Source organism: Suillus discolor (assembly GCF_016758755.1).
Source record: "Suillus discolor strain FC423 chromosome Unknown F5147scaffold_42, whole genome shotgun sequence".
NCBI lineage: Eukaryota > Fungi > Basidiomycota > Agaricomycetes > Boletales > Suillaceae > Suillus > Suillus discolor.
In genome coordinates, this window is record NW_024541289.1 from 248,662 (window position 1) to 272,197 (window position 23,536).

Here is a 23,536-nt window from a genome sequence, read left to right on the forward strand (position 1 = left end):
AACAATAATTTAATAATGGTCCCCCCACGACAGCTGAAGACGATTTTCGTGTCAGGTCCGATCGAGGCGTAACAACGCTCTCGACTTTTCACACGAGACATACAAGGTTATCTATATGCATAATACCCCATATACGTAGGTCCGACATAAACGCCGTCGTCGTAATTTTGCCACTACCATCACTCTCACGTTTCTGATTTCAAACGTACCAACGGTCCGCGACCAAGGACACCTCACCTTAGACACGGTACGAGGCCGAAGTAAAATCCCAACATGCTGTCATCCATTGAACCCCTGGAGGAGGTAAGTACATGCGCTGTAGTGAGGTCACAACAAAGCTAAATTCGTGCAGAGATTCAGACAGGTAGAAGAAGAGAGTGAGAGGAGGGCTATGCAAGAGCAAGACCTGTCGACAAATGCAAATGAGCTAGTTGACCCTGATTTAGTCAGCCTAAGCAGGCGAGGACATCAGCGGAAGAAGAGTTCAGTGTCAATTTCACGATTCGGCCAGGTACGGGTTATTCGCTCAGTAGTATGTGGACCATACAAACTCACCCTCAATAGCCTGGCACAAGTAGTTCCACTTCACCCACATCTTCACTACTCGCTACTGTTGCCCACAAGTCGACATTCTATCATTCATTAGCAAACGTAAGTAGCCTTTTATTTGTGCCTGCTATCAGGAGCATTTCCTGATCGGAATATTCAGCCTAGAAGCATGGACTCCTTCATTTCCGAACGCTCAGAAGACGAATCTCACCATTTAGAAGATGACCAGCAGGTGACACGAGTCGAACGAATACATGGCCGTCAGCCTTTCCAGAAGACAGTTGAAGCAATACTACCCCGACGCATGGTTCGGTCGCAATCATCAAACGTACTCTCGCCAAGCACACGCCTGGTCATTGACGTCTCTGTCGAAAAGGCAACAGTAGATACCGCATATGCGCGCTCTGAGGACATCCACACCACCACCATTCACGCAACCAAAGCAGGAGAGCTAAGCCCTAGAGCGTCGCGGATTAGCGCACTTGGCGCCAAGCCACCGGCAGACGGGCTGGTAGAACGGGCGAAATCGTTCGCTCGTAAATTCGGACGTAAGAGAAAGCCCGAATCTGGGTGAGATGAAGTGGATGTTGTGCGCGCGCCCGGCTCTTGAGCTGTCAAGGAGACTCTGGAATGGAATGGACCTAGTTTCAATGATCCGAGTAGTTGCCATGCTTCATCAAGGACTAGTGATAACCTTGAATTGCTCATCACCAAGAGGCCAGAGGTGCATCAGAATTTCTTTCGTGTACTATACTCTATGATTATATAATTTAATTTTATGAACCAATCATCGTTCAATCGCCTTTCTTCCACTGACAATTACATCGGTTCTTCACGTGAGTTCAGTGCCGTGATTTACGTGCTTCGAGATCGATTACTTATCTTCCAATTCTGAATCTATAATCAGATCGAATGATGCGTCACCGAGTCTAGGTACGCAAGATCATTGCGGAAACAATTCCGCATGCTCATAAAAGCGTACCAACATGATGGGCGCCAAGGATCCTTGTACTCGCAATCACCTTTCCATTATTCTGGGATCAGTGCCAAATGAGTGGTGTCCGTACTTCAAATCCATCAACTATGCACCTACCACACCACAGACGTGTTGTGGACAAATGTACCCCACGGGATAAGTATGCGAGGACGCATATACATCTAAAGAATTCCTTCCTCTCAAGCTCTGATGATTTGGGTGTAAAGACTGTGAGTCTCCTGGAGCTTCTTCAGTCGCGCTGTCAAGATGTTGATTAGATATTGCAGCCAAGCGCACCTTGGGTCCACGTATATAACTCACGACAACGATCACAATCTTCCGCAGATACGCAAGGCTGGAAGCATCTGCCGACTCCCATCCGACCAACCTTCCGCCCGCGTGATTACGCATCAGTGGCATCACCACTCACTGCGGATAATGTCTCCCCCACGAACACGTTCAAAGTGCTACAACGCTCGTTGCATAACCTTGATTTTGACCCAACTTGCCTTGATCGCCTCGATGAACAGCTTCTTCTTTCGCCCACAGAGTCATTCGTTGACGTATGTTACTCTGAAGCTGTTCATGAAAACAATATTCCTGTTCCTATGCTTCAGCCCATCCAACCTCGTATCCGTAAAGACGCGACACTATATGACCGTACAGCTGCCACCGATGAGGACCCTTTCCACGATTGGGATGAAAATTACTCCGTCAAATTCAAAAAGGCTCGCAGGAAACCGGTGAGACTTCTCCCACTTGTTGTGCGACTTCTACTGAATCTTCACGCAGTTGCCCCCACCTCCGCTTCCACAACTGCCCGAAGAATCACTTCCCAGAACGAGTCACCAGGACTCGATGCTCGCTCTTCTGGAGTCACATATACTATATCACAATCCCAACGAATCTGTTCACTTTTTCCCAGTATCTACGCAACGCTGCAGTGGGGAATCGCGAAAATCCTCTCTCGAAGCCCCCTCCGTCCACTCCACGGGGTCGAATGGCAGATTCAGGCGCATTTCTGATGCACTGACCGGTCGTTCTCGAAGACCCACTGCTTAAAACCCCGCCGACTTCATTGAATGTGAAGTCATCATCTTAGCCGTTTTGATCACTCGACAAAAACGGCATGCCGTACCACCTCCATCCCCTGATTGTTATATCTTAGCCTAATCGCCATGCAGCAGGAACTCCATTTGCGACCTAGATACCCTCTGACGTTACTTTAACTTTTGATTCATTTGTTTGTTTTATATGTAGGAGTATATTTTGGATTTCTTACCATCTCATGACAACCGACTGTTCAAACTGCTTCACAGTCGCTTCTTCCTATCTCCGTCGCTAGATACGATGATCAGTGACGTACCATTCAGCATCGATAACGCCTTGAATGAAATAATGATTTTTGGAACTTAAACATGACATATGACCGCGATTCTTGAGTATATATATCTCACCGAAGTCTTACCTCATGATTGGTCGTTTGGTCGGCCAAACGGTGTTATGGTGGAAGTTTGACGGATGCGACTTTCAAATACGGACTTGCTTCGGTTTTACACGGGTGAATAGTTGATTGTTCTTCGGAGGGCGTAAAACGATACCCCGATATCTGGTGGTCGACAGCTGAGGTAACGGCATATGGGAGTCGAAGTCGAAGGACATGAATAATTGACGTTCAGACGACGTGGAGTCCGGGACATATCATTCAAAGTAGCGACCGGCTAGGGGAGCCCTGATGATACCTTGGGACAGTTTGGTCAACTTGTCCGGATGAGTCCCGCCTAGGGTTCGCACATGGGTTCGCAAAATTTTCAAAAACACGTTTTTTCAATGCTGGGGAGCTAAGATGGTGTAACGCATATAAATATCACAGTCTAGCCCCATCATCCCCTTCTAAGACTACGGTCTGCTTTACTCGCTTGCGGAAAAGCTTTGTTGCATGCTTCAGTCAGTTGAGGCGAAGCATCATGTAATCGCGTATTTTGAACATGGGAGACGTCAGTTCAAGCCCCGAGGCTGGACTAGCTTGAAGGTGTCACCTTATGTACAGAAGGGAAAATGCAGATGAAGTCGGTAGAGGGAAGTAAGGCGAATTGATAGCACTGAAAGATGACGATCGCATCGGGCAGACCTTGAGCAGTTTATGCTAGACAGTAAAAACGTGGCTCGAACTTCCGCAGTCAAACACGATCTATGCGTGATACATCACCCTATACCGCTATGACATTGTACCATTACCTTGAGGTTCGACAAGAGCATCATGTCCGGATGGATCATCCGCAAACCGGACCTTGGATATTCGGATCATAACCCGAGACAAATGGTCATGCGGGTCAAATTCTGTTCTGTTCCATAAGCATTATCAGGGACCCGGATAGGAGAATGGCATCGAGAATGCCCTGGTCCATCAGGAAGAGGAACGCGGAGAGTAAAGTTTAATTCTCTGAGGTAGGTTCACGATCAGTTAGTCTCCAACAGAACATTTGGATACGATAAACGAACTTTAGTCATGATGGGAGTCGGACAAATCTCGTGAGCCGTTGTAAGGGAGACACATTAAAATACCATGACAACTTGAATTCCAGACTACGTATTAGCTCTGGCTGGCTTCGTGCTGTATGCATCTTTATGCTCGAGAACACCACCTGGATACACGCTTATCGACAGCCTGTGGGAGCCGCTGGGCGAGAAGCTAATGACGGAATGAAGCTACCAACATCTTGGTTGCCAAGCTTTTCTATATATGATCATATATCAGCACATATAACGCTATCTGCAGCTCACCAGTCCCGACTTCATGTACTATGATGACCCGAGGTATCTAAACCAGGATTTCCCGCCAGCCATTCTCAGTCGTTGGCCCATTGTCATCATTTTACTTTGTCATAAGATAACCTCAGAGCTGTAAGAACGCTGCGGTTGAGTTGCTCCGCTTGCTCCTTCGATAAAACCGTGACTCGGCCGGGGAACAAGGAAAATCGGGTGGAAAATATTGTGGCTGATCATCATGACTTGACGAGCATTGTGCGTCGCAAACACTCACTTACCGCCACTACTACAGTGCTACCCTGTTCTTGCAGTCGACAGCAATGATGGTCTACGACTGTGAATGGCGGTATACTGCAAAGAGCGAGGCGCTTGAGCCTTGGAGCAAGTTGCTTGTAAGTTACAAAATGCTATAGACGCCGGACGGTAACTTAGGGCAAGCGGCGCTTACATACTAGGCGCCCGCCGTCTGCCCGACCAGCCGCATATCCCACTGGGAACGCCAGCAACCTCTTGAAAACATGTCTACCATAGTGAACTTACCTTTCGATCTTCTGCAACCCATTCTCATACATTTACATGATCGAAGGCATCTGAGTACAGTCGCACTAGTCAGTCATGCATTCAATCACGCTGTGACACCTCTTTTGTACAGAAGGCTTGATTCACAAGTGAAACGAAATGTGCGATTACTCTTTCTCTCGTAAGTATATATCTGTATTTACTACATTCAGATCCTTTACCACCCTTCTGCAACCCTTCTCAAACGACCAGAATTGGCACAGTATGTCTGGCATGTGACGGAGACAGGCAAGTGATGTGGTTTCAGACTTGTAATTGGTTTGATCAGTCCCACTGCACAGGCACAGTGCAACGCTTCCGACAAGTTATTCCTCATATCACTGAAGATATTGTTGCAGCGCTTAGACTTTGCACAAATATCACGTCTGCAACTTGGGTAGACGACACGTTGACTCCAGAGGCGAATTTTCTACCCATACTGGACGTCTTGATGACTTTACCGTTGCGGGAGCTTACGATACGCACCCAGTATGATCCAGGAGAACGAGTTTGGTCCCGGCTCAATACTATTCAGGGCATTCGTCGCTTGTCAGTGTGGTCTTTGGAGTGGGGCCCCCCGCGGGTACTTCAAGGATGGGCTGATCTACTAAGCTCCTCTCTAACGCACCTTGAACTTGGCGTAAGGGAGCTTTTTACTTCCTTCTCTCTGTTTCCTTATTCCTTTCACAGCGTTGTGCAGGTGTTCCCGCAACTATCCTCATCTCTGTCTTTATGAGACTTCCTTTTTTACAAGAGCTTTGTCTCAAGGGTGCTCCAAGCGCGGCCATCCCGGCTATAATCGCTTGTCTTCCCAATCTGATCGCCCTCGACACGGAATATCTGGACTCTGGAAATTACCGCACGCCACTCACGCCATTACCTCGTTTGCAACGCCTAACAGTCCAAACAGGGTCAGTGGATATCGATGGACCGCAGAAACTATGGACATGGATGAGGATATTGCTTCCACACCAACAAACTTTAAAGTCATTCACGCTAAATGCATTTGCAGTGCATGGCCAAATAACCATTCCGCGCCCGTTCATTGTAAATCTTACTGGCAGACACGGGAAGTCCCTTCAAGATTTTGCTGTGGGCGTTGCGCAGTTGACGTTAGAAACTGTATCCTATATGTGCTTGACATGCCCCCAGCTTGTGACACTCGAATGCTCTGTGGCGAGTCCAGACGTGGTATGTGATTCTCGCTAGTATCTGGAAGATAAGTTACCGGTTAATTGTTGATGCGTCTAGGACTCAATCGCAAAAGCAATCGAGGCGGGGCACAACCTTCGGACACTCTCGCTTCATGTCTCTTGGATCCCTCATGGCAGCGTTGATTTGCTTCCACGGTTTGAAAGGTACTCAGAACCCCGAATCATGTATGCAGATTCTTCACATCTTATAAGCGAGGGGAAGGCTAGTCGTTTCACCGAGGAACACGCTCGCGCCTTGATGCTCCAGACACACCTTCGTAGCATTGGCATAGGGGATCAGTCCTACACAGTGAGTATTCTGTTCTTGTTGTGGGCCTTTGGTATTTGGGCTTTGACTTGGTTGTCGAAAGTAGTCGATATTCTTATCTGTCTTCTTTAGGGTCGGTGGGTTCATCGGGGATGTTTTGCCAAGGTCACACAGGATCTTGGGAAAGAAGAAGATGTCGTACTAGAAGTCGTCGGGGATTCATTCGTCTAGTTTTCAGGGTCACCTGTCACACTGAATTCAGACCGTGTGTCGTATCACCAAGCATGCATTGGTGAACTGAGTGCAGTGAAGAAAGCTTCAGGCTATATCATATCACTTCTGGAAGGAAGTAAGATCTGTATCGTTGGATAGGGTATGCACGATTTTGATCTGAATGGTGCGGCGACTTCAAACCCCGCCACCCATGCTTGATCACAGACACAGAACTGGTGTCTGCGCAGACCGGCCACTTCAGACTCGTCCTCGCACAGACCGAAAATACTCTTCAAAGGATAATTTCAGGTACTCCGAACTGTCCTCCGAGAAGAATCAGATTATGTCGACAATAAACACAAGCTTCTCATCATCCTCCGGACGCTTCAGCAATGACATGGCTGATCCTATAGTCGAAGCCCGGAGTCTAAAGTTTACCTTGGCTTTCGTATCTGGTGGTGTCCCGCTGCTGAGTTTACACTGCTTCCTCTACACGCGGCAGGAAGAAGAGAGATAATTTGTCTCACACTTACATCTTCTCTTACACTCCCACCCTGGCGACAATTGTTCTCGTGTGAGACATCGGGTTTCTCGAGATGCGTCCCACAACATCTTGTTGTCATCGGTCAAGGAAACCCAGACGGAAGGAAGACATTCCATTGTGTCGCTCCCGTCGCGTCGTCCTCCACATCACTCAAGGACAGCGGTGCAACAGTCCAAGGTGCACGAGTGGTTATGGTTCAGTGCATCGAGTGACTGTATACACTAAACAATAACCAGTCGCTTCACTTAGCCTGTCATGGGATTTTGAATCAACTCGAACAACCACCTGAGTCTTCAATGCGCGACGGGCGGTTGATAATCAAGAACGTCATCCTATCTAACTGGCAGAACTCGGCGTTTGCATTCTTGTCGGCTTGCCATACTACCGTGGGTAATGAAAAGAGCCCCGACTCGGATGGCTGGATCCATGCCATCTCACTGCGGCGATACAATTTTCCGGATTTCGCAGTGTGGTTGGTTTTATGTGGTCTGTCGACGACGAAGTTGCACGACAGGTTGTCTGCTTTTTACTTTTTACTGCAACCTGGTCGATGGTTCAATGGACTGCACACGCACTACAGTAGCGTTGCACAAGGCTGTAGAATCGCTGCGGAAAAGCTTCCACTAGAACGGCAAATCACATTTGTTCACATAGATGTTTAGTTTGAGGTTTGATTCGTCTTATTGCATTTCTGTGATCCTGGTTACTTTCATTCCATTGCTGTCCTGACTGGTTCTCTCAATTATTAGTTCGGTCATGTCTGCACAATGCTTTTGTTCTTGCATTGTGCACTAATGCAGCATGTATCATTGATCACGCGATCATGCCTAGGCGCCTTAGGCCTCGGGATTCAAGTGACAATGCCACTACCTTGACTTCCCTGTTATAAATTTGATTTGTCTCATGAGAATGGTACAAGTCTGTTTACACAGTATTTTCTACACGTTGTCTCTGCCTTTGTCGTGGTCACCTCGCAACCAATCATCAAGTCATAATTATACAAGGACGTTGCACAAAGATAAAACAGGTTTATGACAGAATAGTCTTGAAGGAATCTGATTCACCCCCTTCCAATTAAAACCTATGCTTCACAAGATCAACCTGGCAGGCGATAGAACCGTCGATAGTTGGACAAAGCCGGTTCCACTTCTACAATGTTCGGCCTCAGCCCAACGAACAGAGCCCTGAATGTGTCCCCAGCTGCGGGATGCAGTGATGTGGCGTTCACGCCCTTTGCCTGCAGGGTCCTCGACTCTATGCTGCTCAAGAGAGGGCCCGATGATTGAAGAAGATATAGAGAAAGAGCCTTCGAATGCACTATGCAAGTGTACAGTTGCCGGAGCATTCGCGGTTTTTGACTTGCTGTTGAGCTGAGAATAAACTGTCGAGTTGACATAAGTGAGCGTAAACGGGGCGTTCGCGGTCTGCGCATCAACTCCGAATTCTCCGCCATATCCAGAGGCAGTGGTCAAAGATACACGTGCATTAAGGGGCCTAGATGTAACGACAGCGTTTAATATATTGAGGAATGAAAAGGAGCACGGGTACTCACGCATTTGCGGTTGCCATGACCAATTCAGATGGCTTCGCAGATTCGTTGTGAAATAGGACGACATCTGCGTCAATAGGCATGTTGGTAGTGATGAGTTTGAGAGACGACGTTGAATGAAAGTGTCCTTTGATGAGCCCGTTAGCAGTGGTGAAAATCCCTGTCTCAGCTGCTACAGACTATGAAGACTTCAGCTCTAAATACTGAATGTTCTGAATGACGTAGCACGAACCTGGACGTTGATCGGGAAATGCAAGGTATTTAGCGAAATGCTACCAAAGAAAACAGTGTCCGACAAAGCTGCGACCTCATGGCGGAAAAGAGGTGCAGAGGTCTCTAAACTCTTGATGTAGAGAGCATCCTCGCTTGCGCTAGCGGGTAAAGTCAATGTGACATCAAACATGAGTTGATCTTTGTCATCTTGGCCAGGAAGACGGCTCTTCGAGGTCTATTATGTAGTATTAGCCATGGAATATTATTACGGTATAACGTAATGCTGAAGAAAAAAACTTGCGTAGATGCCGATTCCATTCTGATTTTCCTGGCGCTTGAGGTAGCAAATGTTTGTACGCTCAAAGACCTCTTCTTTGAAGTACGCAGCGCGGATGCGTACGGTGACATCGTCTGAGGCTTCCGTGGACTGCTCCACCGTGAGAGTGCCGTAATGAAAAGCGCCCCGAGAGATGAGATACAAGGAGTCAGAGCCGACAGGAAGAGTAAAAAGTGACTCGCTGCCAAAAGGGAACTGCTGTGCCCATGATGGTAGCTCATAGTATTCGTCCCACTCCGTGCTACCAATGCACCTGACGACTGCCCCATCGCTGGGATCAGGGTAACCAGGTTCGTTTAAGCCTGTGGAAAACTGTAGCGCACATGAGTTGATTTCTAGTCCTGACGGCGAAAGAAAATATCAACCTCGTAGTAGTCGGAAACACTGCGCACAATGTTGAATCCAGGGTGGGTAAATACGGCAAGGAGTAGCAAGCTCATAAGACCGATACCAAAAAGCCTAGCTGTGATAGACCGGCGCGGCCGTTGCATAAATTGCGATTCGCAATTCTGGCTATTGGTGGTGGCAGTCTGTGCTTCATCATATTCAGTTTGCAATTGCAAAACCTCTTTCTTGTCTCCGTTCATCCTCGCCAGGCGTTATGGAGTTCAAGAGAACGAGCGAGGTCAGTAACTGCGGATATACAGTAGATCTGGGCGCCAATGTCGACCAGTCCATCATGATGTGAAACATCATACTGCGGGCGCAGCGTGCTGGTGATGCCGCGCTGCAGGTCGGTATCAGTACTAGTAATAGCCTACCGATAGCTGACATGATCAAGAGCTCAGATTGACGCTCGTTAATCACTTTTCCAGAAACATCTTGGTATTATCAACATTGTTGTCACAATCAAGCTATCTTCATCGGATTGCGGCAAATGGGTGCACGGCCGTCACGATCACCGGTCAGGAGCAGTGCAAGAGTCGCGAGTATCAGCACGTGGACTCCGAGTCGGATTGACTTTCGCCCTCTTTGACCAGACCGGTTATCAGCTGGACATTGACACTGACAGATCTGGGGATCCGTTATCATACCTGCATAAGACTTGCCAAGCTACCTGGGTATCCGTGAGAAACCAATTCCGACCTGCAACAGTGCAACTTGGCAAGCACTGTCGCGTTAGTGGCGCTGACAGTGGCAAAGCCACTGACTCGTGGCAGGCCCCATCCTCCGACAACCTGTTCTACTGATCAAACCTTGTTCTAGGTGTCCTGAGCCCCAATCGTAAACTTCACCCATGATAAAGGGTGTGAAGTGGTGACTGCGGCAGCGGCTGAGGTGAGCTCGGGTTCTCCCATGTCACGTTTCTTTCTTCTCACTTCCAAAAATTTCCTAGTGGGATTCCGACTCCCGAGTCAGTGATCTTGTGGTGCAATTTGAATGCGGCCAGTCCGCTCACGTTGCTCTAAACTCTATCAACAGTACCTGTCACAGGTTGCAACTTTGACAACCACAACTATTTCTACCACACTTCTATAAGTGTACGCTTCACCCTCTGGCGGCCTCACGCGGCTTTTGAGGACACAAACCTATACAGGGAAGATATTCATGTTATTGCCTCTCGCTTAAACCTCTCCAGCAGCTTCAGACGTTGCATCTACTTTCTGATGACGTGCTGCATGACATATATTTAATAAAGTACGTCTGTTCCTTGAAACATTCTCTATTACGAATGTAAGCGGCGGCTCGCTCCTGAGTTTCAGATTACCACCGCCATCAGATGGCATCACCGACAGGTGATGACGTTCAGCTTGTTGAGTGCCTAAAAGGCCCAGGCGCAGCGTCATCAACCCTATTACTCTTGACTGTCAGTGTCTAGTCAAATGGTGGCCTACAAACATTTCAGGCACAACGGGACTATTTTGTGTTCACTTGATGCACCCGTCTGTCTTATTTGCCGAGTCCTCGGACAACGTGCACTCCCTCCAGGATGACCCAATAACGAGTCGCACTGTTGTTCCTGTGTGCAGTCAAATAGGTACATGGTCCCTTATTTACTACCCTCGTCAGGTCACGAGCACTAACATGAGAAGGGTGATCATATCGCTAGGCATCAGGGGTGTAACGTTTCGAGCAACGATGAAGGTTGCTCACGACATCCCTTCTGTTACGGAAAAGGTCATTAGATCTGTGTCCGAGGAGTCGAATCTCAAATACTGTTCGCACAATCTCCTCGACTATGATGCTCCCTGCGGAGGTGGATAAGTGGATATAGACACCTCCGTCGCAGCAGGTTAAGTTACAGTTCGTGGCTTAAATTAACCATTGTGATGCTGTACCGACGCAACTACTTACAGGTGTGCATCACTCTCTTCCCATTATGGTCATGGAACACTTTATGCTAAAGAAATCAATACCTAGGAGTTCCTTTCGTGCTTCACAGGGAGCCTATCATGGGCGCCTTGGTCTGAGTCTCACACGATACATGATTCTGCAGGTTCCTTGCCCTCGGAAAACGCTCGCGGGAAGACATATTTGGAAGTTGTGACACTATGATAAGGGAAATACGGTGGAAAACCTAATACCAGTGAGCGTCTTAATCGCGGCCAGAAGAGCCGAAGTCTTTCAGTGTGCTTGCTACGGCATAGTGCACTGCGTTCCTCTTTTAGCGAAGTTGTAGGGCTCTCCCAATCAAGCTGTCGGTTTGCGTTCATTTACGTCTTCGGTGAGCAGTTGTTTGGCTTCCCGATGTGGTATATACTTGGAAGCATCGCAACTATAAGTAGGCTATGTATGTTTCGCGTTCTCATATGTAAAGTCTCGGTCATAGCATGAATATTGCGAAACATATGAAAGCACAAGGCTGATCACCCTCACTCCCTCAGGAATGATGATCTGCTCCAAAGAATGGAGCGAGCCACAAAGCGTCTATTTAAAATTTTCCAGCGTCCCGTAACCTCACCGTAAACCGCTAAAACAGGGAAGATTGGTGTCAAATAACTCACTAGTATACTTATCGCTTGCGGGAGTACGGATTGGTTTTAGTGACCAGTCCATCAAGGGTGACGGAATTATGTTCGATGGCGGACGCATTTTACGGCGGTGTCTGCATCTAGGCTGGGTCATCTCCGGGACCAGTGTGTAATAATGATGACTCCAGGGTTTATAGACTGCGGTAGGCAAAACCTGCAATTCGTATTAGGTGGCTCGGAACCAACGTAGTTAGGAGTCCAGGACGCGGGCCTATCATAAGCTTGGGAGGGACGTAGATATGTAGCCGCTGGTCATCATGCTGTTCCAATATTGACACGCTGAGTCTGCACGAGTTCTCCTATCAGGGCGTAAGCGAGGTGCGCTATGCCTTTCGCAGATAAGTGTAGTGATAGTGGCAATAGACAAGGATTAGGCACATATGACGAAGTGAAGGTCCAGGCTGTGTCAAATACCTTGAAAGATAACCCAAACTGTTCGATGTAGCGCGCGTTTGGACAAGTGCTTGATACTACATGTAGTAGCTGTTTGCAGATCGGCAACTTCAAGTTGGACAATTACAATAGGCCATTAATCGCCGAACAGGCCACGAGCACCGGCGTACGCGGGTTGTAGATTTTCGTTGAATGACGATATATGACTCGTAACAGTGCCTTTAAAGTGTAAAAGTATGATCAATTGGCAGCGCGGCGACTACATTAGCAATATGCATGGTGTTGGGGAGCTTGTGAAGGTATAACACCATGGAGAGGTGCCAGGCACGCGAGCACTGTCAAAATGAAACGTTGCTGAAAATGACAAGTGGGTTGCAGCGTGTGGGTGCCCTGTGTGCCTCAGGGCTAGCGGCAAGATTGAAATGAGGGAGTTGATCGAAAGCTGGGTCACTGGCCGAAACATACTGCAGATGAATCTATGGACTATTAATCGTCCTAAGATAAATACTAATACTACAAAGTACCGTGGGGGGTAGTGTAGTAGATTGAGCGGTCGGAAGGCAACGGAATTTAGGGCAAGATATCCAAAAATGGAAGTGGTTGGGGCAGAAAATAAAATTAAAATGTGAAAAACACAAAAAAATATTAACCAGGAACATGGGAAGGTTGATGTGCCTGAGAAATGTGATTGGTTTAGTGGTGATCCTCTAGTAGCGGACCACTTTCAGTCCTCCCACAAGTCCTTTCCCTCCAGGTCCCCTTCCCTTGTTTCAGATACCCTCATATATCCCCCCTCCCGTCGTCCTGCTCATCGCTGCACACGACGCCGAGCAATTTATTGACGACATTCATAAGATACCTTCATTGGTGTTCAAAGGTCCGGTCCTCTTCTGACTGATGTCCGGCAGACCAACATCTTCAGCCGGGGGCTCTCGCCCTTTCACAGCCTCAGCTTTCCGTACATCTTCAGCCCGTCCTCCGACTTCTGCAGGCGCATTTAACCGTGAACACCAGTATACCTATGATAATGCTTATATCGAGGAAGAAGAGGAAGAGGAAAGCGACACAGAGGACCTTTTTGCGTTTCTGCCTCCTTCAACCGCAGACCAACAGCGAGACGTAGAGAAGCAGCGTGCAGCTGATTTATCCCGAATATCTCCAGACTACACAAATATTTTCGCGAACACGGTCCCATCAGACGTCCCCCCGCTTATATATCCGGCGCCGACCTTTGACCCCTGGGCTCGTTTCTCCTCTGAAATGGCCGGCCCCTCCCGTCTCTTCCCTGTACCCATATCTCAGGTTCCGGTAGAAAGTCCTCCCTCTACCGCGTCAAACCAAGGTGCAAGCGACCCGTATCGCATGCGTCGACTAAGCACAGCCCTTTCGAGTACAACCAATACCCACCCTTCGAGACCTAGTGTCCCAAACTCTCGGCAAATACGCATCAGCCTAACCTCCAGCCCACACGATAAACACGTCGAGGAGGATCTTCGTAACAGTTCACAGAGGACACGACATCCTTCATCAACACTGGGGGATTCAACAACTCTGAGCATAACACCTAGTATGCTGGAACAAGACAGTCGCGATGGTTCAATTAAGTGGGTTTTTCGTTTTTGTACGGCAAACTTCTCAACATTCTGTATTTCGGCGTGACACAGGATGGAGTTTGATTTTGACGCCGTGAATGAAGAAGACAGTCCATTCCCTGAAGTTCGTGCATCTGTCTCGAACATCGATGACCCAGAAATGCCCGCTATGACGTTGCGGATGTGGTTAATCGGTCTGGTTTTTTGTATGACCGCTAGGTGAGCTTTTTTTAGAGTATCATTCTTGTAATCTCATGGTTTCAAGTGCAATGAATCTTTTCTTTAACTTCCGGCAACCTGCCCCGAGTGTCTCTCCTCTTGTTCTTTTGCTGGTATGCTATCCCATTGGAAAATTCTTCGCCTTTGTCCTCCCCATCACGACTTATCGCCTCCCACGGTATCTCGGCGGTTATGAGTTTTCACTCAATCCTGGACCATGGAATATTAAGGAGCATGTTTTGGTGTACATCATGGCAAACGTTGCTATTAGCGCACCTTACGCTATCAACGCCATTGTGGTCACTCAGCTCAACTACGGCATTCCAGTGGATTACTGGTTCAGTGTACTCCTGGTTGTTGCCACACAACTTACAGGGTTCGGTCTTGCAGGGATGTGCAGACGCTTTTTGGTTTCGCCTGCTAGCATGGTTTGGCCACAGAACCTGGTGACGTGTACTTTATTGAACACGCTTCACGCGGAGGACGATGAAGAACCAGGATCAATTACACGATACAGATACTTCCTTCTTGTCCTCGGCGGCGCGTTCTTCTTCTTCTTTATTCCTGGTAAAGAGTTTTTCCGAGCTTAATCTGGGTTGACTTTGATGGGCTTTTAGGCTACCTCTTCAGTGCTCTCTCGGTCTTTTCTTGGATGTGTTGGATACTACCGGATAACATTCCAGTTAATCAACTATTTGGCGTCGACTCGGGGTTGGGCATGACCATAGTGACATTTGACTGGACACAAATCTCGTGGATTGGTAGTCCATTGATGTATCCATGGTGGGCTGAAGTGCACATCTTCTTTGGCTTCGTTCTTTTCTTCTGGATCATCACACCGATATTATACTACACCAACGTAAGTCCCTCCAGCCCTCAGCCCCTACCTTCTATCCTTCGTTTCTGACTTTGTCACAGACGTGGGATCTCGCCTACTTCCCCTTGAACGACAGCAATCCATATGATCGCTACGGTAACGTGTACAATGTGTCGGCTGTGTTGTCTGCCTCCAACCGCTTCAATCTTACTGCCTACGAGAACTATTCTCCGCTTTATCTTCCCGCGACTTATGCGATGACCTACATGCTTGCATTCGCCCTATCGACTTGCGTGCTCGTGCACACGATCCTTTACCATGGTCGAAGTTTACTGAACGGGGTGAAGAAGATTCGCGTAGAGCAGGATGACATCCACGCGAAGCTCATGCGCAACTACCCTGAAGTGCCAGATTGGTGGTATCTCGTGTGCTTCTTCGGCTTTTTCCTCCTCATGGTAGTAGTCGTTGAGGTAAGCGCACTCCCCTTTTACATGCTGAATTTTGTTCATCGGCTGTTTACAGGTGTGGCATACGACAGTACCTGTGTGGGCCTTGCTATTGTCCGTGGCATTACCAACTCTATATGTCTTGCCGTCCGGCTTCATTTTCGCAATGACTGGGCAAGGGGTATGCATGCTTCCGCGCCGCATTCGAGAATAGGAATGCTAACATCCGATCTGTACAGATCACGCTGAATCTGCTTGCGCAGATCATTCCAGGGACTTTAATGGCAGGCGACCCTGTTGCGAACATGGTACGCGGTCGAACTGTAGCACTTTGCGAGGAGTTTGACGTTGTCATCCAAATTTGTCACAGATCTTCAAGGCATATTCCGTTCAGACATTGACGGAATCTACGTCATTCGTACAGGATCTCAAGCTTGGTCATTACATAAAGGTTCCTCCACGAGCCACGTTCCTTGGTAAGCAGTGCTTTTTTGATTGTCACTCGATCGCCTGACCAAGGGTGTTTCCTGCAGTGCAATTTGTGGGCACGTTGTTAGCATCATTCATCCAGATCGGTGTCAAGCAGTGGATGTTCAACAACATTCCGGACATCTGCACCCCAAATCAACCCAGTTTCTTGACGTGTCCGCACAATGAAGTGTACTACACTGCATCAGCAGTCTGGTACGTCTGTCTTTCATTTCAGTCGCTATTGTCTTTTCTCAATGATGCATGTCTGTAGGGGAATTATCGGACCCACGCGGCAGTTCGGAAAAGGGACTCTCTACTATCCGGAGTTGTATGCCATCATTGTCGGTGCTTTACTACCCGTTCCTTTCTGGCTGTGGCAACGGCAGTACCCGAACTCATGGGTCAGATTTGTGAGCACACCTGTGGTGCTCAACGGCGTCTCGTATATACCACCTGCGGCTGGCATCAACTATTCTGCCTGGTTCGCAGTCGGGTTTGTATTTCAATATCTAATAAGAAAACGCAACTTTGCATGGTGGAGTAAATTCAACTATGTGACTAGTGCAGCTTTGGACAGCGGTATGTGGCTGCCTTGCTTCACTTTATTTTTTGCTAACGGCAGATTATAGGCACTGTTTTGTCATTGGTTGTAATATTTTTCACCTTACAAGTACGTTCCCTTCTGCTCATCGTGGCTAACATTTATTAAACGTTGCCTACAGTTCCCAAAAGGTGGCCTCAATCTCAACTGGTGGGGAAACACCGTCTACAAAGAAAGTGCGTTTTTATGCTAGTCCGATCGATCGGTCTGTTCTAAAATGCTTTTTTTTCTTCTTTCCAGCCGCGGATTGGACCCGTCTGGCACTGAAAGCTATCCCATCCAATGGCATCCCTTTAGAATAATGTATTTAGCAATCTGCAACAATATAACTTCATCTAGGACCCAATGCAACAGCGGATGTGATTGGTGCTTTACGTCGATCTCAATCCTAATGAAACAGGCGATGTAACAGGTGTTATCGAGGCGAATAGCGGCCTTCGATATATTGGTTCATGAAAGCAGACACTAAATTAGATCTAGACCCGCCACACCACGATGGAAGAGAAGCACACTGCGTGCTAATGATAAACGCTCAGGGAACTCGTGCACGCGCCGAGAAGCACATTTCCAAAGCAACCCACTTTTAGCAAGATGGAGAGCCGAGGGACACCTAAAATATGAGCTGTGCAAGGATGCGGGTCCGAAGGAAATGCACTATTTGACTATGCACGTTCTTAGTAAGTAATGGTCAGGAGACAACATACTGTAATTATTCCGGCACTGAGTACTGAATAATGACACGTGTGGGAGTGGGGACGCATGGGTCATGTATGACACCCTGAAGTGAAATTGCACAGGATGATGATCGCGGCGGGAATCTAACCTCCCCGTCCACGCCCTCGACCACGTTGTCCGCTACCTCTTGAACCTCCACGGCCTGAGCACAATCAATTAGGACCGATATGGTATGGTGAAGCAAAATGAACAGACCTCCTCTTGATGGAGTACCTCGGCCTGTGTGGAAATTACAGACAGCATATCGATATCCCGTGAAAACGGCGTGTGGTGCAAAGATAATAGACACAAGCGAACGAACGATCATGATTAGCGTGCCGAACCTGAAACTGCAAGGCGATTAGCTCAGACGCACCTCCTCGCATTCCTGCACCTCCTCCTCCCCGCGCACTTCGGCCAGCTTCTCGTGCTCGGGTTTGCTCCTCTTTTACAGTGTCTAACAACGTGTCCGGTACACGCAGGTATTTTATCTTAGGGTTGTTCAGCTGTGTTGAGGTTATCAAGAAGCATGGCTGGACGCACGGTGCTGCCGCGGATATAGCATTCCTTCAACTTCCAGAATCTATCCCCGTCTGCGCTCGTTTGGTACACCTCCCGTAGTGTTATGTTCATGAAATTATCGCAATTGACGAGGTGGCCGTTGAATGTTTCGCCATTTTTCAACTCTACAAGCTATGATCGTTGAATCAGATAGAAAACAGGACGGATAGTGAGCCCTGTTTTGTCAGATGGATGTAGTACGAGACCATACCATAGGTTTGTTTTGGGCTGCAGTCAGCAGTGATAGAGGCAACTACACATCGAGAGAATCCATGAGCAAGTGTACACAGATCAGAAATGTATATACCATCTTGTTATATGACAAGAGTTTTATCACTTCTTGAGTCGTGCTCGATAGTCGCGTCGAAAGATGTTGTAGTATGAGACACTAAATACCATCTGTGGCTGTGCCACACACTCCATCCAGACTGAACATATGGACATAGAACGCAAGGATACTGATACAAGTACATAAGCAAGGTGATATACTTCAAGCTCAAATCACTAATTCCGCACGACCATTCGATGTCTTGACCGTAACATACCCTCCGCTCTCTTTGTTGTCCGAGTTGCCCCAGTAGGCAGACCCTCGGAGGCGATATCGCTCTCGTCTCTGAGTCACCTCCCTGCGACGTCCCTGTCCAGAAGGATCCTCAACAGGTAGCTCCTTGATCGTGGCTGCTGCGTTAGAAGTCTGTAGGTCAAACGAGCCTTCGAAAGTGCTGTATAACTTGACGCTCATTGCCGCGTTAGAAGAGTGGGTTTCCGACTTGAGAATTGAGTCGACAGGCATGTCGGTATATTCAAGGGCGACGCGCCCATTTGAAGTACGCGTTTCAACGTTAAAGATACCGCCGTGACCAGAGTTTGTGACGAGATCAACATTGGCATCAATTTTACTGAAACAGGAGGTCAGATGGTGGAACCGAAATAGGACGCAAGGCATATACCCGTTACTTGTTGTCATCTTGAGCTCACTGACAGTTCCATCCTCTCCGTTGAGGAGTGAAACAGATGCATCAATGGGGCCATTTGAAGTTATGAGCTTGAGAGAAGAGGCACTATTGAAATGCCCTTTGATGGCGCCATTGCTAGAGTGGATTGAACCATCTTCAGCGGTGACAGACTGATTGGCAGATATTTAGGTAAGCCATTTCAATGATTCAAGAAACCAAAACAACCAACCTTTGCATATACATGGGCATTCGATGTTCTGAGTGACATTCTATCAAAGGAAATGGTGTTCCAAACATCTGCGACATCTTGACTGTAATTGGATGTCTCCGTCTCGAATGATTTGATGTGCAGAGGATCTCCATTTTTCCCGGCGGGGAATGTGATCGTCACTTCAAATCCTAGTTGTTGTCCACTGCCAGGGAAGAGTGAGAATGTGGGCGTCTACAGGAATTCATTGAGACGAAGGTTCAACGAATGAGGATTGAGGTATTTACAAAGATACCAACACCATTCTCATTCTTCCTTCGTTCGAGATGGCAGACATTGGCACGGTCCAGCACTTCGCGAGAGTGATAGCCAACCCGTACTCGGACACTAACTGTATCTGTCGGTTGAGTGGACTGCACGATATCAACACGACCTGATTGCTGAGAGCCCCTCGTGAACAAGTAGAGTGCATCAGAGTCAACGGGGAGCTCTAGGAATGCTTCGGCGCTATGAGGAAAGTGGTTCAAGCTTTGATCGGACAATTTCCAGTTGGAACCACTGATGCATTGGTGGATGGTGCCATCCTGTGAGCCAGGATGAGGTGGCTCGCAGTTCCAGAACTTATCAGATACGTGAGCCAAAGGCGTACCCCTGAGCGAGAGAAATGACATACGATTCCAGATCCATGATTGAAGGCCATTTCAGTGGAAGATTTGGTGAACGCAGCGATGAGGAACCAAATGAGTACAGCAACACCGAATGCCTTCCAGAAACGTTGTGCGGGTGACTGGCGATATACGACTACCACCACGTCCGTTATGGGTTGATAAGATGTCTGGGAAGTATACGGAGGGGGTGGCGATGGCCCTGGGGTATTTGAGCCCTCGTGGAGTCCTGGCCTCTGATTGTTACCTTTATTGACCGTGTGTTGTGGGCTCGTTTCAACAATTATCATACTGGTGTATGTTTCAAATCCACACACCCGTCGCTAGTAGTTCCTTTGTGTTTGCCGAGGTGCTGTAATTGAAATTTGAGCTAGCAGCTGGGCAGGCGCCTTATAATCAGAGAGTCTGAGTCATGCTGCGACAGCTGCGCAGTGCAACCGCAGTGCCACTCGCGCGTGACCTGGAATCGATATCAACCAATGATTGACATCTGGCGGTATATAACTTTTCGCAGCACTAATTACCAGGTGTACGAGCTCGAGGCTACTGTGCAGATAACTTGCTCCGGGACAAGCTTAGCTTTGGGATCATAAATATTTAAATTCCCACCCAATATTAATCCTTGTCTTCAAGTTGAATCTCCGAGCCTTAAGCTTGTACGTGGATCGTGCCAGCCGCTGATCTTGTTTGCTGCATTATTGTCATTCACTAAATACCGTGCAAGACCGTAAGTTTCCAACTGGATTGTACTGAAATTTATCCGTCTGCAGAGACCTATGGAAAAAGCAACCTAGTCGCTCTTTCTACAGAGCTGTCTGGTTGAAGTGCCTTCTTCGCAGGTGCACCAGTTAATGACAGGTGCGGCTTTTCGATGAACCCTTTGGTTACGTTTTCGGGGTTGACCAGGACTCGTGCTGCGCGGTCCGGCTCATACCAGTGGCGGCTGCGGTCAATTGATTGTAGCCGCGGGAACTATAGAATCTGCCATGTCTTTACCGTCAGAATTAAAAGTGTTACTTATTCGCACAAGCTTAAGGAACTTGGATGTCGAGACTGAATTGTAACATGCCGAAATATCAGACATGCAGCATCCCGTTCTCACGGTGTTTCTTAGCCCTTTCCTCTAGTTCCCAACTTTCCATGCATAGAATTTCAGACCCAGTTTCTGTTGGTGATGGCAATCATTCTATAGCATAGCTCTACTATACCCTACCATTACAGTATGGTCAGGCTAAATTGGAACCTGTGATTTCGACTTACTAATCATCAGGTACTTGATCACGCACTGTCAACAGTCTGGCCCTGGGCCTCCCAACTAGCCCAACAATATGGCTGCCCCAGTTGTTCCCAGTAGCTTTCAGATTTACAAGTATGTTTGATACTTCGAATCTTGCACACTGAAACGCATGCATGAATTGCTACAGCTCATACGTCGAAGATCCTAAATGGCAAATTAAATTCACCATAATTTGGTGCTCTGGCTTGGCACTGGCTGTGGCTGTTTCTGTTCCGAGTTTGATTCTTGGTTTGAGACATGGACGTTCCCTCAAGGGAATCGCTGGAGTCTCAGAGATCAATGGATATCAGCCCGCCCATTCCGATGGCAAGGAGCCACCGCCTACCCGTCAAAGACGTCCTAAATTGGCTGGAGCTTGGAATGCTCTTATCTCACCGACGTATTGGTCTCCTCCGAAGCTCGGGCTCAATCTCGGACAAAGTGCGCATCGAGGGTGTTATTGCTTATAGGAAATACTAACACATTGTAATATCCAGTCATAGTCTTATCGGCGTACCTCGCAGCTGTACTCGTTTGCATCATAAAGGATGCACCTCTTATTTCTAATCCGAACAGAGCGGGTGAGTTAGTTGATCCGTTCACGCACGAGAGGAACTTATTTGGGCCACTTAGGATTTCTCGCTCTCGCACAGTTTCCGGTCGTTTTTTTGTTCGCAACAAAAAACTCAATCCTGTCCTTACTGTTAGGACCAGGGAATGGCTACGAGAAACTCAACTTCATGCATAGGATGGCGGGAAGAGCCATGTTCCTCGGCGGATGTATTCATGGGTCCCTGTGGATTCGCAACCATTTACAGTATAAACTTGCAATTCTTGGTCCGCAGAAAGAGACTTCAGGAGTGGCTTCGTTGGCCCTCCTCTGCATCATCGTCCTTACGTCTTTGAGGCCAGTCAGGAGACTGTTTTATGAGTGTTTCTTCGTCGTCCAGTAAGTTTTGTTGCTTCGCGTCGCACCACAGCTAACATTTCTTGAAGCGTTTTGACATACGTGGCATTCTTTGTCACCATATGCTACCATACATTGTATGCATCGCCGTGGATATTCCCTCCCCTTGCATTTTACGGCGCAGATGTTTTATTGCGCCTATTCCGCTATCGAATCAAGGATGCCACCCTCACTGCGCAGGACGCTCACATGACTTTGGTATAGTATTCGAACGTTGTTCGATGCACTGTTGACTTCATCTTTCACAGATCCGCGTTCATAATTGCGACGATGGCTGGCTTTCTGGTCAGCATGTCAGATTGCGCGTTTTCTTCTCCAACAGAGTTTTTGAATCCCATCCATTTACTATCCTCTCGGCATCACCGTCCCATTCTTGCCTCTCCTCACCTGGATTCCTTCTCGCTGCACGAAGCGATGGAGACTGGACGCGGGCATTGAATAACTACACCCGACAGCAACAGGAACGTTTACAAATCAATGAGAAGTCTGAGGGCGACTCGGGTGCTTTCGTTCAAGTCATGCTGGATGGTCCTTATGGAGGGTCGAGTGTCGATCTGGGTCTGTACGAAAGCGTGTTTCTTGTAGCCGGCGGGTCCGGGGTCACATTCACTCTTGGTCTGCTGGACGACATCGTCGGCAGGTGTGTTAAACTAGGCCGCAGTCAGGAGGAACGAACGAGGAGAATTGAGTTCACCTGGTACATTGGATCATTCGGTATCTCATTTTTGACTATAGGCGTTACATCATTCTGATCTATTTGCATAGGTCAGATAGAATGGTTTGCTCCGATGCTGATAGATATTGCTACGGCAGCGTCTAACAGCACGATCGACTTGCACATTTCTATTTTCGTAACGTGCCTTTGCGTTCCAGAAGCGGTACCCGATATCCCCAACTCCATCGTCACACTCTCGCGTCCATCTATTCAGAATATTCTCAAGGACTTCATCAGTCTTCCGCCATCGTCTGAAAAGGAAGATTCGATCGAAACCCGATGTGAAGACAGCCAGAAATCGATAGGTTTGGGTGGGGGAGTCGCGGTTTGCGCTAGCGGCCCAGAGAGCTTGACAAGAGACGCGCAGAATGCAGTCGCGAGATTGGGTTTGACAATGGGTATGAATGTGGGCGGGATCGCTCTACATACAGAGCTGTTTACTTTGTAACGCTGAGGTAGATGCCATCTTATACTGGCGTTTTTCAAGGATGTTGCATTTCGGTTTGTGGGTTATCAACTTTACGCGTTTCCCGGCCCTTGACTGCTGATGTATTTTCGCTATAGCTTGTCGCGTGATATCATAACTTCCACTCCTCAGATCTTAGATCAAGATAATGAACACGTACTACGGGCTGCGAGGTTTGACGATCGCCGAGGCGAATTGAATCGAATCGATGTGGGAAATTGCAGCAATTCGACACTGCAGAATTGCAACCAATATTCGGAATCTGGACTGCCCATGGTGACCAATATTTGCCATTATCATATTTGTTTATTGTGCCATCAGGATCTGC

At 47.9% G+C, this 23,536-nt stretch overlaps 9 protein-coding genes across 9 annotated transcripts; 6 read left to right on the plus strand and 3 right to left on the minus strand.

Annotated features, from left to right (window-relative positions):
* Positions 1-23: 23 nt before the first annotated feature.
* F5147DRAFT_704895 (uncharacterized protein) lies at positions 24-1,362 on the plus strand. Its single transcript, XM_041437920.1, has 4 exons — positions 24-303; positions 353-511; positions 565-651; positions 710-1,362. Exons 1-4 carry the CDS (start codon positions 274-276, stop codon positions 1,121-1,123), a joined length of 690 nt encoding a protein of 229 aa, XP_041290769.1. The 5' UTR covers positions 24-273; the 3' UTR covers positions 1,124-1,362.
* Positions 1,363-1,632: 270 nt separating this feature from the next.
* On the plus strand, positions 1,633-2,587 carry F5147DRAFT_775777 (uncharacterized protein; the record flags this gene model as incomplete). The annotated part of the gene is made up of 3 exons (XM_041441770.1): positions 1,633-1,755; positions 1,813-2,268; positions 2,318-2,587. The coding sequence occupies 3 exons, from the start codon at positions 1,633-1,635 to the stop codon at positions 2,585-2,587; spliced, it is 849 nt and encodes a 282-aa protein (XP_041290770.1).
* A 2,124-nt stretch (positions 2,588-4,711) lies between these two features.
* On the plus strand, positions 4,712-6,730 carry F5147DRAFT_704904 (uncharacterized protein). The gene is made up of 7 exons (XM_041437921.1): positions 4,712-4,974; positions 5,026-5,101; positions 5,155-5,492; positions 5,543-6,043; positions 6,104-6,210; positions 6,259-6,355; positions 6,446-6,730. The coding sequence occupies exons 1-7, from the start codon at positions 4,813-4,815 to the stop codon at positions 6,542-6,544; spliced, it is 1,380 nt and encodes a 459-aa protein (XP_041290771.1). The 5' UTR covers positions 4,712-4,812; the 3' UTR covers positions 6,545-6,730.
* Positions 6,731-7,309: 579 nt separating this feature from the next.
* F5147DRAFT_557488 (uncharacterized protein) lies at positions 7,310-7,557 on the plus strand (the record flags this gene model as incomplete). Its single annotated transcript, XM_041430526.1, is given in 2 exon segments — positions 7,310-7,460; positions 7,472-7,557. Coding segments are annotated over 2 exon segments (237 nt in total), but the record flags the coding sequence as incomplete, so codon positions are not given.
* Positions 7,558-8,158: 601 nt separating this feature from the next.
* On the minus strand, positions 8,159-9,756 carry F5147DRAFT_775779 (uncharacterized protein; the record flags this gene model as incomplete). The annotated part of the gene is made up of 5 exons (XM_041441771.1): positions 8,159-8,564; positions 8,623-8,798; positions 8,852-9,067; positions 9,110-9,481; positions 9,535-9,756. The coding sequence occupies 5 exons, from the start codon at positions 9,754-9,756 to the stop codon at positions 8,159-8,161; spliced, it is 1,392 nt and encodes a 463-aa protein (XP_041290773.1).
* A 4,347-nt stretch (positions 9,757-14,103) lies between these two features.
* Positions 14,104-16,982, plus strand: F5147DRAFT_580149 (OPT oligopeptide transporter protein-domain-containing protein; the record flags this gene model as incomplete). Its single annotated transcript, XM_041431529.1, has 13 exons — positions 14,104-14,138; positions 14,199-14,345; positions 14,392-14,912; positions 14,963-15,204; positions 15,264-15,632; positions 15,685-15,789; positions 15,848-15,916; positions 15,979-16,084; positions 16,142-16,292; positions 16,351-16,658; positions 16,709-16,749; positions 16,802-16,856; positions 16,921-16,982. The coding sequence occupies 13 exons, from the start codon at positions 14,104-14,106 to the stop codon at positions 16,980-16,982; spliced, it is 2,211 nt and encodes a 736-aa protein (XP_041290774.1).
* A 98-nt stretch (positions 16,983-17,080) lies between these two features.
* On the minus strand, positions 17,081-18,355 carry F5147DRAFT_704918 (uncharacterized protein). Its single transcript, XM_041437922.1, has 6 exons — positions 18,263-18,355; positions 18,167-18,208; positions 17,938-18,087; positions 17,771-17,885; positions 17,611-17,634; positions 17,081-17,557 (listed from the first exon to the last, which is right to left on the minus strand). Exons 1-6 carry the CDS (start codon positions 18,263-18,265, stop codon positions 17,499-17,501), a joined length of 393 nt encoding a protein of 130 aa, XP_041290775.1. The 5' UTR covers positions 18,266-18,355; the 3' UTR covers positions 17,081-17,498.
* Positions 18,102-20,074, minus strand: F5147DRAFT_808341 (uncharacterized protein; the record flags this gene model as incomplete). Its single annotated transcript, XM_041443397.1, has 5 exons — positions 18,102-18,854; positions 18,906-19,081; positions 19,141-19,353; positions 19,407-19,739; positions 19,793-20,074. 5 exons carry the CDS (start codon positions 20,072-20,074, stop codon positions 18,452-18,454), a joined length of 1,407 nt encoding a protein of 468 aa, XP_041290776.1. The 3' UTR covers positions 18,102-18,451.
* Positions 20,075-21,112: 1,038 nt separating this feature from the next.
* On the plus strand, positions 21,113-23,190 carry F5147DRAFT_775782 (iron reductase; the record flags this gene model as incomplete). The annotated part of the gene is made up of 7 exons (XM_041441772.1): positions 21,113-21,153; positions 21,209-21,501; positions 21,558-21,641; positions 21,694-22,009; positions 22,057-22,225; positions 22,276-22,741; positions 22,793-23,190. The coding sequence occupies 7 exons, from the start codon at positions 21,113-21,115 to the stop codon at positions 23,188-23,190; spliced, it is 1,767 nt and encodes a 588-aa protein (XP_041290777.1).
* Between the last annotated feature and the right edge of the window lie 346 nt (positions 23,191-23,536).